General features: G+C 40.5%; 2 protein-coding genes across 2 annotated transcripts; both read right to left on the reverse strand.

The window, feature by feature from the left end:
* Nucleotides 1-896: 896 nt before the first annotated feature.
* On the reverse strand, nucleotides 897-6,915 carry hint3 (histidine triad nucleotide binding protein 3). The gene is made up of 5 exons (XM_080005974.1): nucleotides 6,777-6,915; nucleotides 5,800-5,917; nucleotides 5,630-5,699; nucleotides 5,190-5,316; nucleotides 897-2,818 (listed from the first exon to the last, which is right to left on the reverse strand). The coding sequence occupies exons 1-5, from the start codon at nucleotides 6,912-6,914 to the stop codon at nucleotides 2,771-2,773; spliced, it is 501 nt and encodes a 166-aa protein (XP_079862100.1). The 5' UTR covers nucleotide 6,915; the 3' UTR covers nucleotides 897-2,770.
* Nucleotides 6,916-7,934: 1,019 nt separating this feature from the next.
* Nucleotides 7,935-10,230, reverse strand: ncoa7a (nuclear receptor coactivator 7a). The gene is made up of 6 exons (XM_080005642.1): nucleotides 10,137-10,230; nucleotides 9,777-9,929; nucleotides 9,484-9,636; nucleotides 9,277-9,372; nucleotides 9,099-9,172; nucleotides 7,935-8,980 (listed from the first exon to the last, which is right to left on the reverse strand). Exons 1-6 carry the CDS (start codon nucleotides 10,227-10,229, stop codon nucleotides 8,809-8,811), a joined length of 741 nt encoding a protein of 246 aa, XP_079861768.1. The 5' UTR covers nucleotide 10,230; the 3' UTR covers nucleotides 7,935-8,808.
* Between the last annotated feature and the right edge of the window lie 5,705 nt (nucleotides 10,231-15,935).

Raw genomic sequence — 15,935 nt, forward strand, 5'->3', positions numbered from 1 at the left:
GCATTAGAAGAAAAGACATGGAAGGACACGTGGAGGCTTGCCCAGTTGCCACACATCCACCTCAGCTGCTGTCCGTGGGGCACCCCTCCCCTAGTGGGGTGCAGAGGAATTGCAAGGGGGATGCAAGAAAATGAAACATACAAGAGGAATAATATATATATTTAATATTATTTCATATATTTATAAAAATGTAAGCACTAATTCAAAATCACAAATTACATTGCATGAAATGTAATTTGTCATGTTGAATTAGTGCTAACGAGCAAAAACGTTCCTAAATCTAATAGGATAACAGTTATGTTCATTACGTCATCATTATGTCGTGACGTTATTTCTGCAATTTGTTCGTATTTTAATTTATTTTCATCAGAGCTTTCATCTCTTCCCTTCCCTCTAAAGTAAGTAGGCCAGAGGCTGCCAGCGATGGACGTTGTTGTTATCGGACAAACCTGAAACCAGTGGCCTCGAGGGTGGGGAGGCAGCTGTGAGGGATGCATTTCCTGCCACGATGGAGCACTGCTACTGTTACTCTACAAGTGTGATGTCATCATTTCATTAACTCAGCGTCTCGTTTAGCATTGGAGGAAAACCAGACCTGGTGTGGCTCACCAACCCGAAAGAAAAGCAAAATTGATATAGATTAGACACTAGCCCTTTTAAAAAAAAATAATAATAATTCAATAATGAATAAAAATAGTGTTAAAATGTGTTCATTTATTTTGATATGTTAAGCGAGGAAGAATAAAGAGGAAATAAGCTAAAAAAAAGAGTACCGTAATATAACTTTTTTGTGTTTATTTATTTTGTTGTTATCTTGCTTAGATAGTCTTGGAACTCGTCCAACTGGGTCTTAAGAAGTAATGAATGAGAGCAGTTTAATGGACACCATTAATAAGTCATTCCGATCACATATTTATTACAAGTTCACATTTGTTGTAATTAAACACCAATATAATTATGTACTGTATATACTTTTTTTTTCTTGATTACTTAACGTTATAATTAATATATTATGGCACTTTAACTTTTATAGTTGCACTCATGACATCTATTCATTCAGTGTTTACAATGCTTCTCGAGCTGATATCGTTATTCAACGTTAAAATGGGGGGCTTTTATTTTGAAAAGCTTCTGAAAACCTTGAAAGCATTGCCTCACGCCTACGTAGTCATAACTCAGGTGTTTTGAGCTCTACATAGGCATGGTGTATCTTAGTTCACCACCATAAGCAGTTATTTCTATTTCAAACCACTTTTATTCTACTTTATATTCAAGCAATCAAAATTGATTTGCAAGGCATCTGATTTGAGGAAATTCAGACCTTGAAACAATACACACAATACAATAAAACTCCTCAATATCATTCTCTGGAGAAAATGCCACTTCTTCCTCCTTCTTGGTCCGTTCCTCATTGTAGTGTTCATTTTGTTATTATACTTTTTCTTGGATGCATATGCATTGGGAATTAAAAGTCATCATATCATCAAAGATAAAGGTCGATGGCAAGGTTTGAGTGGCAATAAAATAAACATTCAATATTCACTATAGCGGTTCAAAACGTAAAAGTGGTCGTTATAGTGCCACCATTGGCCGATAAATCCCGTTCTTTGTGTTTCCTAGTTTGGGTTCTGTGAAACACAGCACAAGCTACAATATTCAGATTTTACATTGAATGCTGCAGTTTTTTATTTTTTTACTCAGTTTCATAACTTTTTTCAAGGTTTTGAGATATTTTTTTTAACTCCACTCCTTAACTGAACTGACTAGCGCTGCGACTTGGTCGGGTCCCAATGAGGAAACCTGTCGTGATGGAGGGTCATTCCAAGTCCACCGCATTCACTGCGAGGTCAAGGCGGAGGAACACTTTAAAAAAAAAAAAAAAGTTTTATGTAGATTTAATGTTTTGGAAATAAATTGTGTATAAATAAGACATGTTTACTTTAAATTAAGTATTGTATTTTTCATGTTTTTTTTCCAATCACAGTGGACTTACGTCACTGAATGTTCCTCTTGTGTCATTTAGTTTAAATGTGTTTTCACAATTACAATCGTTCGTGGATCATGCAGTGCGGACACAAAAGAAAGGTACAGTTCAATGGTTCTTAGAACTTCCTGTGGTGCGAAAATGCCTTCTGTGACCGATTATAGTTGACAGGGTTTTGTGAAACGCAGCGCAAGTTACAGCTTTTAGAGTTTCCTTTAAACGCAGCATCGGCTCGCGTTGTCTGTCTGCGCATAGCTGGATGTGAATGATTTCCGTGATACAAAGCTGGAATTTATGCAACTTCGGATGATGATGTCACAAAGTGCCCCGCTTCTGAAATTGATCAAATCGCGCCAACGTTCTTCTACTTACGGTAAAATTGCAATAGTTTTTAACAAATTTCTGCTCCAAATATATATCGATATTGATCAAACTTGAACAACAAGACGTCTGAAACATCCAAGTTCCAAGGAGGCCTCAACCATGCCTATTGCGTGCATGCAACCATGCGTACTGTGGTTGCCCTGTTTGAGAGACTTTTAGACTGAATAAGAAATGGCAAGAAGAATAATAAAAATCTGAGCAATACGCATTATTAGTGGTCCAGCCTTATAATAATAATAATAATCTGCACAACAACAATAGGGTTTCCCGCACTTCACTTGTTTTACACACACACACACACACACACACACACACACACACACACACACACACACACACACACACACACACACACACACACACACACACACACACACACACACACACACACACACACACACGTCACTCAGTCTCTTCTTTGGAGTTGAGGAGCTCAATCAGCTGGTCCGCCTGCAAGAGGTGCCAAAATAGGGAATCACTATTAGACTGATCATAGATGAATGAATGAATAAATGATTGAATGAATAAACAAGGTTCCCTCCCAACCCTTTTTAACCACTAAAAATTTAACAAAGCCATAGAACTGCGCCTATTATAAGTAGTGACTTGTAAATCTTCAATTCAAGAATCTTCAATTAACAAACTGAAATAATTACTGAGCAATACAATGGAGGCCAAGGGGACAAAAAAAAAAAAAAAAAAAAAAAGGTCTAGGTCATTTGGCACAATTCCTATTGAACGCGATTTACTCTTTTCATTCCACCAAAATAAGTAGTTTTGACAGAACTGAATGATTCGTGCGAGAATTCCATTCACGACTCACAAGCCTCTTCCGTCTTGGTTTATTGTTCAGCCATTCTTTTTACAGTGACTGGTAAAGAACCGAAAAAGTGTCAAACCTTTCATTACTACGAATAGGCGTCACTTTCAGAGTGAAACTTGTTTCCAATGAACACAGAGCTGCTTTTCGGGGCTGGAGCTGATGAGTTAGTCCATCCTTGCCATTTTGATCTTGCGACACAAAAGCTAATTTTTTTAAAGGGGAATTTGAACATTTTTGGGAAAAGTGCTAAATGCAAGGAGGAGAATATGAGAGACAGGAATTGTATGATTGATAGTGATGTTTTCATGTACATACCGTAAGGTTAGTTTTTACAGACTAAAGACATTGTCAAAAGCATTTGGTATCTATACCAAAAAATTTTGCAATATTCTTTTCTGTGATATATATATTCTGAGAGGTGGTGAGAATTGGTAACCTCACCCCCTCTGCACTGACCCTGAGTACGGGAGTCCCTGAGGGCTGCCTAAACAGTCCCCTCCTCTACATCCTGTTCATGCATTACTGTGTGGCCACACACAGCTCCAACGTCATCCTCAAGTTGAGGATGCCCCAAGACAACACCATCCTGGGTCTCATCTCCAACAATGATGACGCCTACAGAGAGGAGATCGGCGTCTTGGCCACATGGTGCCAGAACAACAACCTCTCTCTCAACATCTGCAAGACCAAAGAGATGATAGTGGACTTCAGGAAGCAGCAGGAGAGGCGCCATGCCCATACACATTGATTGCGCTGAAGTGGAGAGAGTCTCCTGCGTCAAGGTTCTTGGTGTGTTAATCCAAGATGACCTCACCTGGTCCAGGTAAACAGACTCGGCGGTAAAACTAGAGCCCGACCGATGACAGATTTTTTTTTGTCTGATGCCGATCCAGAACTTCCTAGTCCACCGATTTCCGATATTTGCTCGAAAAGTGCAAAATTTTCTATATTTGAGAACATTTAACTTATAAGAAAACAAATAAATAAAAATAAACACACAAAGAACTTTTTGATAGATAAAAAAAATGTAAAAGATGATATTAAATAATTTATTTTTCTTTTTTTTCCAAGTTTCCCATGAACATAGCATTGCTTCCTGCTTGGAGAGCATTGTCTGAATGACAGTGTACAGTAAACAAACATGGATAGATTTATAAGTCAGACTGCTGCGCTTATTTTGGTGAATAACTTAACAGTAGTACAGTATAAATAATCAATGTTTTCTTGTTTATCATACTTGTTTAAAAATTGGGACACATCGGCTGCATAACTGCCGATCCTGATGTGGTCAAAAACGTCAAATAATGGCCGATATATTGGCCAAACCGATATATCGCTCGGGCTCTGGTAAAAAGTGCCCAAAATAACCTATACTTCCTGAGGAGAATAAGTTTGGCATGTCTACCAAAACTCTCACCAACTTCAACAGGTACACCATTGAGAGCATCTACTCTGGCTGCGCCACCATGCCATGTATAACAAGGGGAGTCCAAGGAACAATCGGCGTTCTCCACTCCTTTCTGGTTGTACCACTTTCGCACACTTCTGTTCGGCCTTTTGTTTAGTCCTTTTTTTGTTGATTAGTCATGGAAATTGAGAACCATGGAAGTTTTCCTTTTCTATCAACAGCAAAAAAGTTGTAGCATGACATGTTCGAGTTCATTTGCCTTATTTGACATTGCACGTCATGCAATGTGAGTATTGCGCATGCGCACATCACGATGATGATGCTGAAACAATATACCATGCAGCCCTAATATAAAGTTGTTGTTTTTTTTAACGCAACCAAAATAGAAAAAAAACAAAAAACTTCTCTATTGATAATTTCTCTTCTGACATCAGTTTAATGTAAATATAATCGCTCCTCCTGGTCAGTGACTGGTTTCAAATTAAGGAAACAAATACAAATCTGCAGTACATCCATTCAAATATTATACAGACATATATTATATTTGCTACTGGGAAAGAAGAAATATTTCAAACACAAATAAGCCTCACCGTGATGAACCAATAGGAGTTGAGCCGATAGAAGAGGCGGGACATAAAGCCCATTTGACTGGCAGGTGCGAGAACGTGGAGGTGTAGGTGTGAAACGGAACAAAATGGAGGCAAATGGAAGCCAAATCTGCGGGGGGGGGGGGGCAACAAACAAACAAACAAACAATGTTTACCCTGAATTGGGATAAGTAAATATAAATAGAGAAAAGTTCAATAGCCAAAGGATATAGGTCCTGCTAAAGTTAAGGAGAACTACATTTATGGTTTAACGGGACAAACATAGGTCCATGGAATGCTGTCATTTTAATTGATGACATGGCTGATTCATCTTTGAAGTCTTCATTTAATCCACTTGGGAGAAAAACAAACAAAAAGAACAACAACAAAAAAACTTTGCGACCGAAGAGTAGCAACGAAGAACAGACATTCCGGTTGCCTACCTGACGTCACTGAGATCCGCCATGTTGTTCTTCTGCAGGATCTCCTTCCCCATGTCCACCATCTGCTGCACTGGATCAGAAGCAAACACAAACAGAATATTTCACAGAGTTTTTCGGCCTGAACTGATTTATTTTTTTATTTTCGAAATGCACCATTATCTGTGCCCTACCTAAAGGCACGTGCTCTCTGGTGAGAGACTTGCAGTTCCCAACGTGCTTGGTTGGGACCACAAGATAGTGGTGCGGCGCTCCCGGTTTGATGTCCCTGAAGCACGAGATCTCTTCATCCTGCAACGTACAAAACAGATGCCAGTACTCGGGAAAAAAAAAAGTGCTTTATGATACGGGATCGATTTTTAATATTCAAGTCAATTATTAAAATGTTGGGATTGCTCTGAAGGGTATAGGGATGATTATTTGAAATAAGTGAAAATAAATACAAATGGAAATGCCATTTAAAAAATGACACAGAAACATGTTTTAAGGCACAATCTTCATTTTCATCGTTTTATTATTTTATAATATTTAGAAATATTAACATATCGATATATTAACATATATTATCAATATATAATATTGATATTCGCATGTATTTTATATATATATATATATATATATATGTATTCAAGATTCATGAGATTTATTTGTCACATACATAGGTTCATAAGCAGTGAAATGTCATTGCAACGCACCCGGCGATTACGTATAATAAGCTGTAAAAATACTAAAATGTGCGTAATCGACATACATATATATACATATATATATATATATATATATATACATATATATATATATATATATACATATATATATATATATATATATATACATATATATATATATATATATACATATATATATATATATATATATATATATATACATATATATATATATGTATATATATATATATATATATATATATACATATATATATATATATATATATATACACATATACATATACATATATATATATATATATATATATATATATATATATATATATATACAAATATTTTAATGTGTCCTAATCATATTTAATATATTTTATTTATGTGTGTATTGCCTACTACAGCGCGGAGAACCTGGAAAGTTAATATTTGTTATTTAGTTTTAATACTACATTATACAGTCCACTTACATTATGAAGAAGCTCCGTCGGCATTTCCTTGTTTGTGATCTTGCAGAAAATGCATTTTTTATGATAACTGTCGCCTGCATATGTGGTTGTCTTCGACGTGTCGCCCTGGGCGGCCCCGGCACCGCCCGCCTCGGCCATTGTCGCGGCGTGGACTGTCATTAACGAGACCGGCGCAGCGGAGGCCAGAGTTAGTCGAGCTCCAGGGGAAAGCAAAGGAGACACCGGAGACATCGATTTAGCAGCACGCAAGACGCCCGCGAGAGGGCAGTGAGATACACGCGAACACGTCTTTACGTCATGTTTCTTTTCATACGAAACATTTTATTCACTCATTTGTAGACTTCACTGGGTATTGCCGCTGTAAATATGAAATGCATGAAATTATGGCGGAATTATCAAAGATACAATTCGATTAGATTCGATTTAAATTGAATTCAAATCAAATCAATCATAAATGATTTACATTTTAAATCATAATTTGACATTTAAGCGTGAGGCAATAGTTAGAATTGATTTGGTTTGCAGCGGTCAACGTACCAATGCGTCTCCCATGAGGTACATTTAATTGACCTGGGCTAAAAATAATTCACCCGACTGCAGTGTTACTAAATACTAACAATCTTTAACTCTTTTTGTAAAACATTGATTGGTCTTTGAGAGGCCTATCTGGGTCATTACAAAAGGAATAAACGAATATAACTGTTATATATGGCTGTTTATATGGCAAAATCGCCGTCCATATAGCCGGTACCACCCAGTAAAAGACAACATACAGTATATAAAACATATATTTTAATAAAGAATACAATACTTTATGTGTCTATTTGGACTGGCCCTAGGTGTAGCAGAGCTTATAAGCAGATACACCCAGCACTGACTTCCACGCATGCTCAACTACCAACCTCCTTTACCCTAATAACCTTCACAAATCCCCAAACAATATTTGTTTATGAACAGTTATATATAATTGTATTTAAAGCATTATGAAGGTTATAATCATGCATACAAATAAAAATGGTCTCTCTCAAACTCTTTCCAGATATATGTTTTAATGAGTTTGTGCCCAGAAAAAATTGCAACAGCTCACAAACGCAAAGGGAAAAGTGAAAAATACAGACAAACAAATTGGACTGAGTAAAGAAAATGCTACATCGGCCTAGTCAAAAAAAAAAAAGAAAATAGAAATACAAAGTGTCGTGAAACAATGAAATATTTAGTATTTTCTCATAAAGCGGATGATGTACATTTTCAATGGAGAGTCAGAAAAACCTACACATAATGACTAAAAACAGGTTTAGAGTGCAAGTTCATACTTTTATTTCTAGACCTGAGTATTTAGGTCCCCGCCCGTCGCTTTCAGACACAAACACAAGGATTTGTCAAAAGACAATTGTAATCTCTGTACGTGATTTATGTCTCGATCTTTTGATCTGATCTATCATGTTACACTGTTTCTCTTTATGTGCCAAGTATGTTTCATGGCCCTCTGGCCCGTACAACCACTTCACGCACACGCACGCACACACACATGCAAACGCACATGCACACACACACATACACACATTGAAATGAGTTGCATTGCTGTTCACCACAAAAGTTTTCCTAAACAGCTTAAAAAGTGACGTTTGTTTTGTTCATAGAAGGTTTCTATCCAACAGTAATAACACAGTGATATATATTTTTTTGCTCTCCAAAACAGAACAAAACTATTAGGGAGCTAAGAGCTCTGAAGTTCGCGACTTGCAGGGGCTGCTGATAAACATTCATAGTCAGGATGCAACAACAGGACCCCTCTGCTCTGGAACTTCCCTCGAGTCGCCCAAGTCGGCCAAAGGAATCACTAGAACGGACCCCACGTGCAGGCTTAGGTTAAATCAACTGCGCTGTGATTCATAGCTATTGTTCTAGCAGGTTAAACCACAGCAGTTGAACCAGTCCCGGGCCATATTCAAGCCAGCCCTAAAGTCCTGCGGATAACGGACAAGAACGTGCCTCTCTTTCTCTCTCTCTCTCCCCCTCATTCTCTCTTTCTTCACTTTCTCCCCTTCGTGTAAGGTGGGCACGTGGCATTCTGAATGGTCCAGACTTCCAGGTCTTGCACAATGAACTCTTCCTCCGTGGACAGCGGTTGGTTGCAGAATGTGGGGCAGGAGTAGCTGGCCCCACGGTACAGGTCAGCATCCAGCCACAGGCCGAAGCCCCCCCTGCAGGACAAGCGATGACATAGCATGTTACGGCAAAGGGTGCTTTATTTAATAATGGTGATAAGTAAGCTAAAAAGAGTCTTTGATTTTGTGTTTGGTCAAAGAGCAGACAACTCACACTCCACCGCCAATCTGGAGAGATTCCAAGTGGCCGCTCACAAAGTAAGAGTTCTCCCCACTCCACCGGTATGCCTGGGCGATAGAGAAATAGAGACATGAACAACTGAACATGCGCTCATCACATTTGTTGAAAAACTAAGGATAGCCCAAGAGGGAAGCTTGAATGCCAACCTTACCTTGAAATCAGGGCTGAAGGTGTACAGGAAGGTTTCTCCTGTGCCGTAGCAGTAGTCGCTGACCCTGAACGGCGACGTGGAAAAGGCACCAAATACCTGAGGGGACGAAAGACACCTTATTTAGTATCTGCAAGGCCAAAATAATATAATTAATCTTCATTAAGCCAGAGACAGAGAGAGAGAGAGAGAGAGACGCCTGATAACAACCTTGTTGTTCATATCTTTGACAACCAGCAGCACGGGGCTGTCCAGACCCGCCATGCTCCTGTACAGCGTCTTTAGACTGGTCCCGTGGTCTGCAGTGCTGTAGGCCAACTGCCACGGGTAGCCTTGGGTCCTCGCTGGCATATGGGTGGCGAGCTGTCAAACACAGTCATCACCGATTAGTTGGAGAAGACAACATTCTTGAATTATCGAAACATTCAAATCGGGCGATCATCATTGGTTCTTGAGAAGTTAAAGCGATATATATATATATATATATATATATAGAAGCTTACGCTCTCCAGGTGGTGGTCCTCCAGCAGCTGGCTGTGGTCACAGAGCATGGGCAGGAGATCCTCGACGTACGCTCGGTCGTCGGACTCTTCGGCCTCCGACTCCTCGGAGCTGCATATGCTCTGCCGGCGTTTGGGTTCATTTACGGCGATGATCTGTGGCGGGGGGACATGAATATTTGGAAATGCATGAGAGGTGATTCCTATGGGCCCTCCTCAGCCCACTTTCCTATGGGCAAATTGCCCATAGGAAAGTGTCTTCTTCACAAGGGCTCTTTTGTGAGACCAATAATGGATAGATAACAAGAATAAGATACATTATTTATTAAATATTTGCACTTGCTTTCAGAAAACAACTCCTACCTGGACATACGGCTCCACGCGGTCGCCCGCAAAATAGAGCACCCTGATATCCTCCACTTTCGTCTGCATGGTTCTTGGTAATGCTCTCCTCATGCTCTCTTCTCTGCACTAGTACCACATGGCTTTTTAAGACCTCGCTAGCTCACATCTTAGGTCCCTCCTACTCCTGCTGTAATCTACTTTCATTTTCTGGAAATGAGAACTTGCCTTGATCATCATAGGCATACGCCTCAAATGTGTAACCCTCATTGGCCAATTCAAGTGTTGCTGTTGCTTCAAGCTTCTGTTCTCACAGCAAGGAAAGCAGTAAACCGCTGGAAGCATTTACAGGAAGTTAGGGGAAGAAGAACCATATATAGAGAGAGGGCAGGATTTCCCACAACATCTGGGCTGGTCGCCAAGCACGAGGCTGCTGCTGCGATCGAGCCAGAGATAATTTGTAGTTTTTATCCCTCAGTCTCCTGAACAAATTCAATTTCCAATGTCAATACCCTCACCTGATAGAAGTGCAAGTGTGTGGGTATGGGTGTATACAGTATTGTGTGAGTGGGCATTAAAATGCAGACCTCACCTGCCAGTTCTTAGCTTCAGGGCTGTCAGTGTTGCTTAGAAGCTGGTTGATCACAGCCATCTTGTCCTTTTCCACTACCAGGTAGCGGTTGTTGTTCTTCTCCTTCACCAGGTAGCGGGCTCGGCGGTTCTTTTTGGTGCCTTTGGTGTACATTTCCGGCGTCCACTGGACAAAAAATGTGTAAAGGTGATCAACCCTGCAGGGACAAAATGAATAGGTTAATAATTGTTAATGGCAAAAAGTCCTTCACACACATGTGGCCACATTCACACGCAGTATATATACAGGATTTCAATTTTGAATTTTAACGTTACTTAGAACCAGGTTGGTTGTGTGTAATATCAGCCTGTACCTACATGCAGTAAATGAAGTCAAATTGTTTTTCACATTTTTTCACCACCAGGAAACCACTGTAAACAAAAGCTAATTACATTCTGAATGAATGCCAAACAATCTCCAAGCAACATCAGACTACTTTACAGACAGGCTCAAACATGAAAAACAAAGAGAGAGGAAGTGGTGTGGAATGCCTTTTGGCATGTATCACACACATTTGTTAATACCAAACAGTGGCAGAAGACAAACGTTTGACCTAAGCCAATTACAGTTAATGTTGTCTTTTTATAGTAGCAGGATCATCCAACACTTGCCATAAGCTGCTCTTGAGAGCAGCGTACAAACAGCGATGAGTTTGATGAGAAACGAGTCTGTAAATGGATGACGTCTACTTAAAAATCCACTTGTAATCTAGTTCCCGCCCCCTTTTTCTGCTTAACACACACACACACACACACACACACACACACACACACACACACACACACACACACACACACACACACACACACACACACACACACACACACACACACACACACACACACACACACACATACCAATCCAATCCATAATCAAGGAACTCTAACTGAGCCTGAATCAACATTCAGGCTTCTCTCTGAAAAAACCCCAGATGACCAAATCACACAAATCCGAATGGGGTGACCAATAACCCTATTATTATGACTGAGATAGGACACAAACCCCTTTTGCATATTAAAGACAAAAGTAAATGGGTAAAAAAGACCAGTTTGGCAAAATAGAGATTTGCTGTTTAACCCTACATTGATCGAAACAAGCTCATGAAAAGATCCTGGACCTTCCCAATATGCCCCTTCACATTTCACATTTACTCTTCCACTCTTAAATTGCTCCACTTACTCTCCAACACTGTAGGCGACCCCCATGGTTGGTTGAAGGCAGGTTTAAAAAATAAAAGAAAATGAGGAAGGAAGAGAGAGAGAGAGAGAGAGAGAGAGAGAGAAAGAAAGAAAGAAAGAGAGAGAGTGTGTGAGAGATGGAGGGAAGGAGGGAGACCAAAGAGCTGAGGTGTCTGGAGGCTTGGTGCCTGAAGCAGAATGTCCACTTGGAGTCTCCGGCCATGGCAGGATCCCTTTTATACCTGCCGATATCGCTGATATAAGCCCCTTTTGACCGTTAACCCTCCCATTTCTCCCTCAGCACGTATCCAGCACGCGGGCGTTTCACAACAGCCGCTAGAAAGTCAAAGTTGGTGACACATTAACTTGAGCCGGTCCCCTGCCCTCCCTCCCCTTCTGCTGCCTCTGGCTGGGAGTTCAGTGAGTTACTGTGTCGAGGCAGGGAGGGCTCAATGTGAGGAGGTCAGTCACAGAGATAAGGACCCCGTCCATCTGTCAGTCTGTGATTTCTGTCTGGAGGTCTGAAGGTCTATTGTCAGTCTATATCCCTTCCTGCATAATTGCCGTTGTGTCTGTCTGATACACCCTCTCTCATCTTATCACTTTATCAATCTTTCTCCCTTTTTCTATACCATCTACGAATGAAGCACGGATTGATGCCTCAGCATTAGCTTGTGGCTAATGCGTCCAGAAGAACTGGGACTGTCGTTGATTTGTTGGGTGCTCGTAGGATAAATATGATTCCGATGCACATATGATTCTGTCGTGGTCACCATTTCGTTGGTTCATGACGACCCTAAAAAATCCCTGTCAATATGGATTACTTTCCCTCATCGTAGGCGGAAATGTTGAAATGCGTCCATGCGAATTTAAGATGGGTGAAAATAAATACATGGGGATTTTTTTCCCACTTTGGTCTTACTCTCTCTCTACCTCCCGACAAAGCTTCCTGTCAGCGCCTCCCCGCTCTATCAGCTATGAGGCTGAGACACGGGCATCAATTACGTGATGTAATCAAAGCGGCAAACATGGATTTTATCTCCCGGTTGCTCTATATGTTGACATTATCATTTTACAGTGTTGACGTTGGAGATACCCTATCTAATTAGACTAATGCTATAAGAGGACCCACAGAGTTCTCTGTGTCGTTTTTTTTTTTTATCTCTTGGCACTGGGATGAAGTTACATAGTCAACTTAAGCCCCCCCCCCACCAACACCACCACCCCAAAAAAATGTTTTTTTCAATTTTTAAAAATGAGCTTTTTCCAGTCCTTAAGGATGTCGTCATTTCCTTATATGTGAATTTTCAGTCCAAACGGCATAGACGGCGATCATGTAGACCTCTTATTATTATAATTATATTATATCCCTGAACGTGAGGTCAGCACTAGGCCGCCTGTTGGTTACACAAGAGGGACATGAGAGAGATCAATATGAGACAATGTCCAGGCTGGGATAGAGCACGGGCGTTTTTCTTGCTTAATACACACTTCATGAATTGAAGCGCTGAAATAAAGCACGTAGTTGAGTTGTTGTCATCCATGCATTGATGTGTCATTGTAAAGATATCCAAGAGAAGACCTGCAGGTAAACTCCTGTGCAAGTCTAATAAATGTTTGAGTCTGTTTGACCGACTGACATTAGATTGATGACATATTAATTTTTGCACGCTTGTTTCTTGTGACTCCAAAAGTGTGGAATGTCTAGAATTAACGCCATAGAATTGTGCAATAACAATCATTGCCGAGAAAGATTTAGCGTTGGAAGCGCTATCAAAGTGTCTTTCACCTGAAAGAGGAGGCGTCTTCCTGGTGCACGCCAAAGTACACAGGATGTCCATCTTCGATACAGCACAGGGAGTCCATGCCCATGTATGGTCGTGATAGACGGTTTATGTCTGTCTCGTTTGGTTTGGTTTGTGACTTGTTGCAGAGCCGTTCTGCCATTTCACCTCTCCTCTAATTCTTGCAAATCCTCCCTGGCACCCGACGTGCTCGCAAGCAAGTGGACTCGGGCCAATTTCCCGGCGAACCAATACCTTTCCCGCATCTTGCCGCAGAAGTATGAAAGCAGAGACATGCACATGAGAAGACACATTCAAAGGAAGCGTACAGGACACACGCTTTTTGCAGGTATGCAGACAGGGACACTGATGCATTCACACACAAACTAATTTCCAAAAGATCTGGCGTCACTGTCAGGGTTGATCTATTGCTTAGATAGGTCAAGAAAATAAACTTTTGATGCCAGCATTTCACTTTCACTGGTTTCTTCAAAAGGGTTTCAAGGCCATTTTTCTGCCACAGCACGCTTTTTACAATAAAAAAAAAAGAATCCCAGGATACACGCTTACCCTTTTAACCGCTAAAAAGGACAGAAAGAGGTATAACTGTACTTATTATGAATAGTGATGCATACTCGGGAACGATTTGCTCGTAGCGAACAACTCTTTTAAATGGATTCTGGAGTCAATCTATCAAAGAGTCAATCTTCAACTCAGATACTGAAAAATAATTACTGAGGATTCTCACAGGAAGCTAGAGTTCAAGGCAAGAACTGCTCAAGGCATTTGGCACAATTCATATTTAATCTGACTGATTTACTCCTTGCATCCCACCAAAATGTATGATTTTGGCAGAACTAAGTGATTGTTATGTGAGAATTACATTCACAACTCGCAGCCAAACATTCTCTTGTGACTCTGATTTACTGGAAGTCCTTCCTCCCTCCCCCTGCGCTGCACCAACTGAATAAAATTAACGAGTCGGAAAATCGCCCCTTTTCTTTTTACTGAGTGACTCGTCAAGAACCGAATTTCCAAAATGAGTCAAACATTTCACCACTACGTATAATGCTCACTTGCAAAGTGAAACTTGTCCTGCTGTTGTTCTTCTGGCAGGAACTCATGAATTAGTGAGGCCCGGCAATTTTGATCTGGCAAGACAACGGCTTATTTGGATGATTTGTATTTTAGGGTTGAAGGTTGGACTATTGGAGCAGGGTTAGGATCTTTGTGAAACAGAAGCCAGGGACGGCCACGGCTGTAGTCGGGCCTATCTGGAGTGAAGTAGCCTAAATCTAGACTGGACAGCAACAGCCGGTCCAGGCAGCAGGGGAACGTTGTAGCATAGCAGCTTAGGACACGTCCCTCGTTAAGTTCCTTGATTTGGAAAAGTTTCAAGGGAACATTGGAGGAGTCCTTGGCCAAAAAGGAGGAGAAGATATCCCGTAAAGATATCTGTGCTGCGCCAGCAAAGTATGAATTGAAAACAAAAATGCGCAAGCTAAATAGTTACCTTTAAAGAAGTAGTTACATTTGATACACTACATAGAGTTCAATATAGAGATAGAATGTTGAAGCTTACGTCTTTAACAGAATAACCTTGCTGTTGGCTCAAGGTTTTGCAAATTTCCAGAGGAAGACATCCCAGTGTATTTCGATAAATAGGACACGGGCTTAACTAATGTTACCACGGCAACCAGGGCAGGTCCCCAGGGACAACTAGTCCACTACCCACAATTTACCAAAAAGTTTGCGAACACATTGGAAAATAGGGGGAAATGTTTTCAACATTGGTTTGGTTTGTTTATTTGTTTATTTGTGTGTATTTAACTCGTGGATGTTATTTGTGCCGCATATGAGCTCCAGAAAGAGTAAAACAGAGAAAAATAGACCCACTCACCATCTTGTGTGCGTGTGTGTACAGCTCCATGTGTTTGTGCGACCGTGTTATGGCGGTGATGCATGTCAACAGGGTACGTGTCAAAACAATAATCAGACAGAATTTAACCCTTGTCTATCGCTTCCCAGCATGTGCAGGGCGAGTGCGGGGCCAAGCCAAGGGTCACGCAAAGGCTGTAGGGCGAAGTGAAGCAGGGGAGGGGTTGCTGGTCCTTATTTACCGTACTGTGTATGTATGTAAAAAGAAATGCTATGATTTTGAATACTTTTTAGAAATTTTATATTTTTAATAGTTTTCACTTATTCTTGCATGTATTTGATTATTTTT

Source organism: Zeus faber (assembly GCF_960531495.2).
Source record: "Zeus faber genome assembly, chromosome: 8".
NCBI lineage: Eukaryota > Metazoa > Chordata > Actinopteri > Zeiformes > Zeidae > Zeus > Zeus faber.

Coding starts and splice junctions, on each gene's coding strand:
- ncoa7a (XM_080005642.1), bottom strand. CDS start 10,229: ATGAGGAGAGCATTACCAAGAACCATGCAGACGAAAGTGGAGGATATC. Junction 9,373..9,483: donor TCAAAGATATGAACAACAAG/GTTGTTATCAGG, acceptor TCGTCCCCTCAG/GTATTTGGTGCCTTTTCCAC. Junction 8,981..9,098: donor CTCCAGATTGGCGGTGGAGT/GTGAGTTGTCTG, acceptor CTTGTCCTGCAG/GGGGGGCTTCGGCCTGTGGC.
- hint3 (XM_080005974.1), bottom strand. CDS start 6,914: ATGGCCGAGGCGGGCGGTGCCGGGGCCGCCCAGGGCGACACGTCGAAG. Junction 5,317..5,629: donor GCGGATCTCAGTGACGTCAG/GTAGGCAACCGG, acceptor CCCCCCCCGCAG/ATTTGGCTTCCATTTGCCTC. Junction 2,819..5,189: donor ACTCCTATTGGTTCATCACG/GTGAGGCTTATT, acceptor CACCTCTTGCAG/GCGGACCAGCTGATTGAGCT.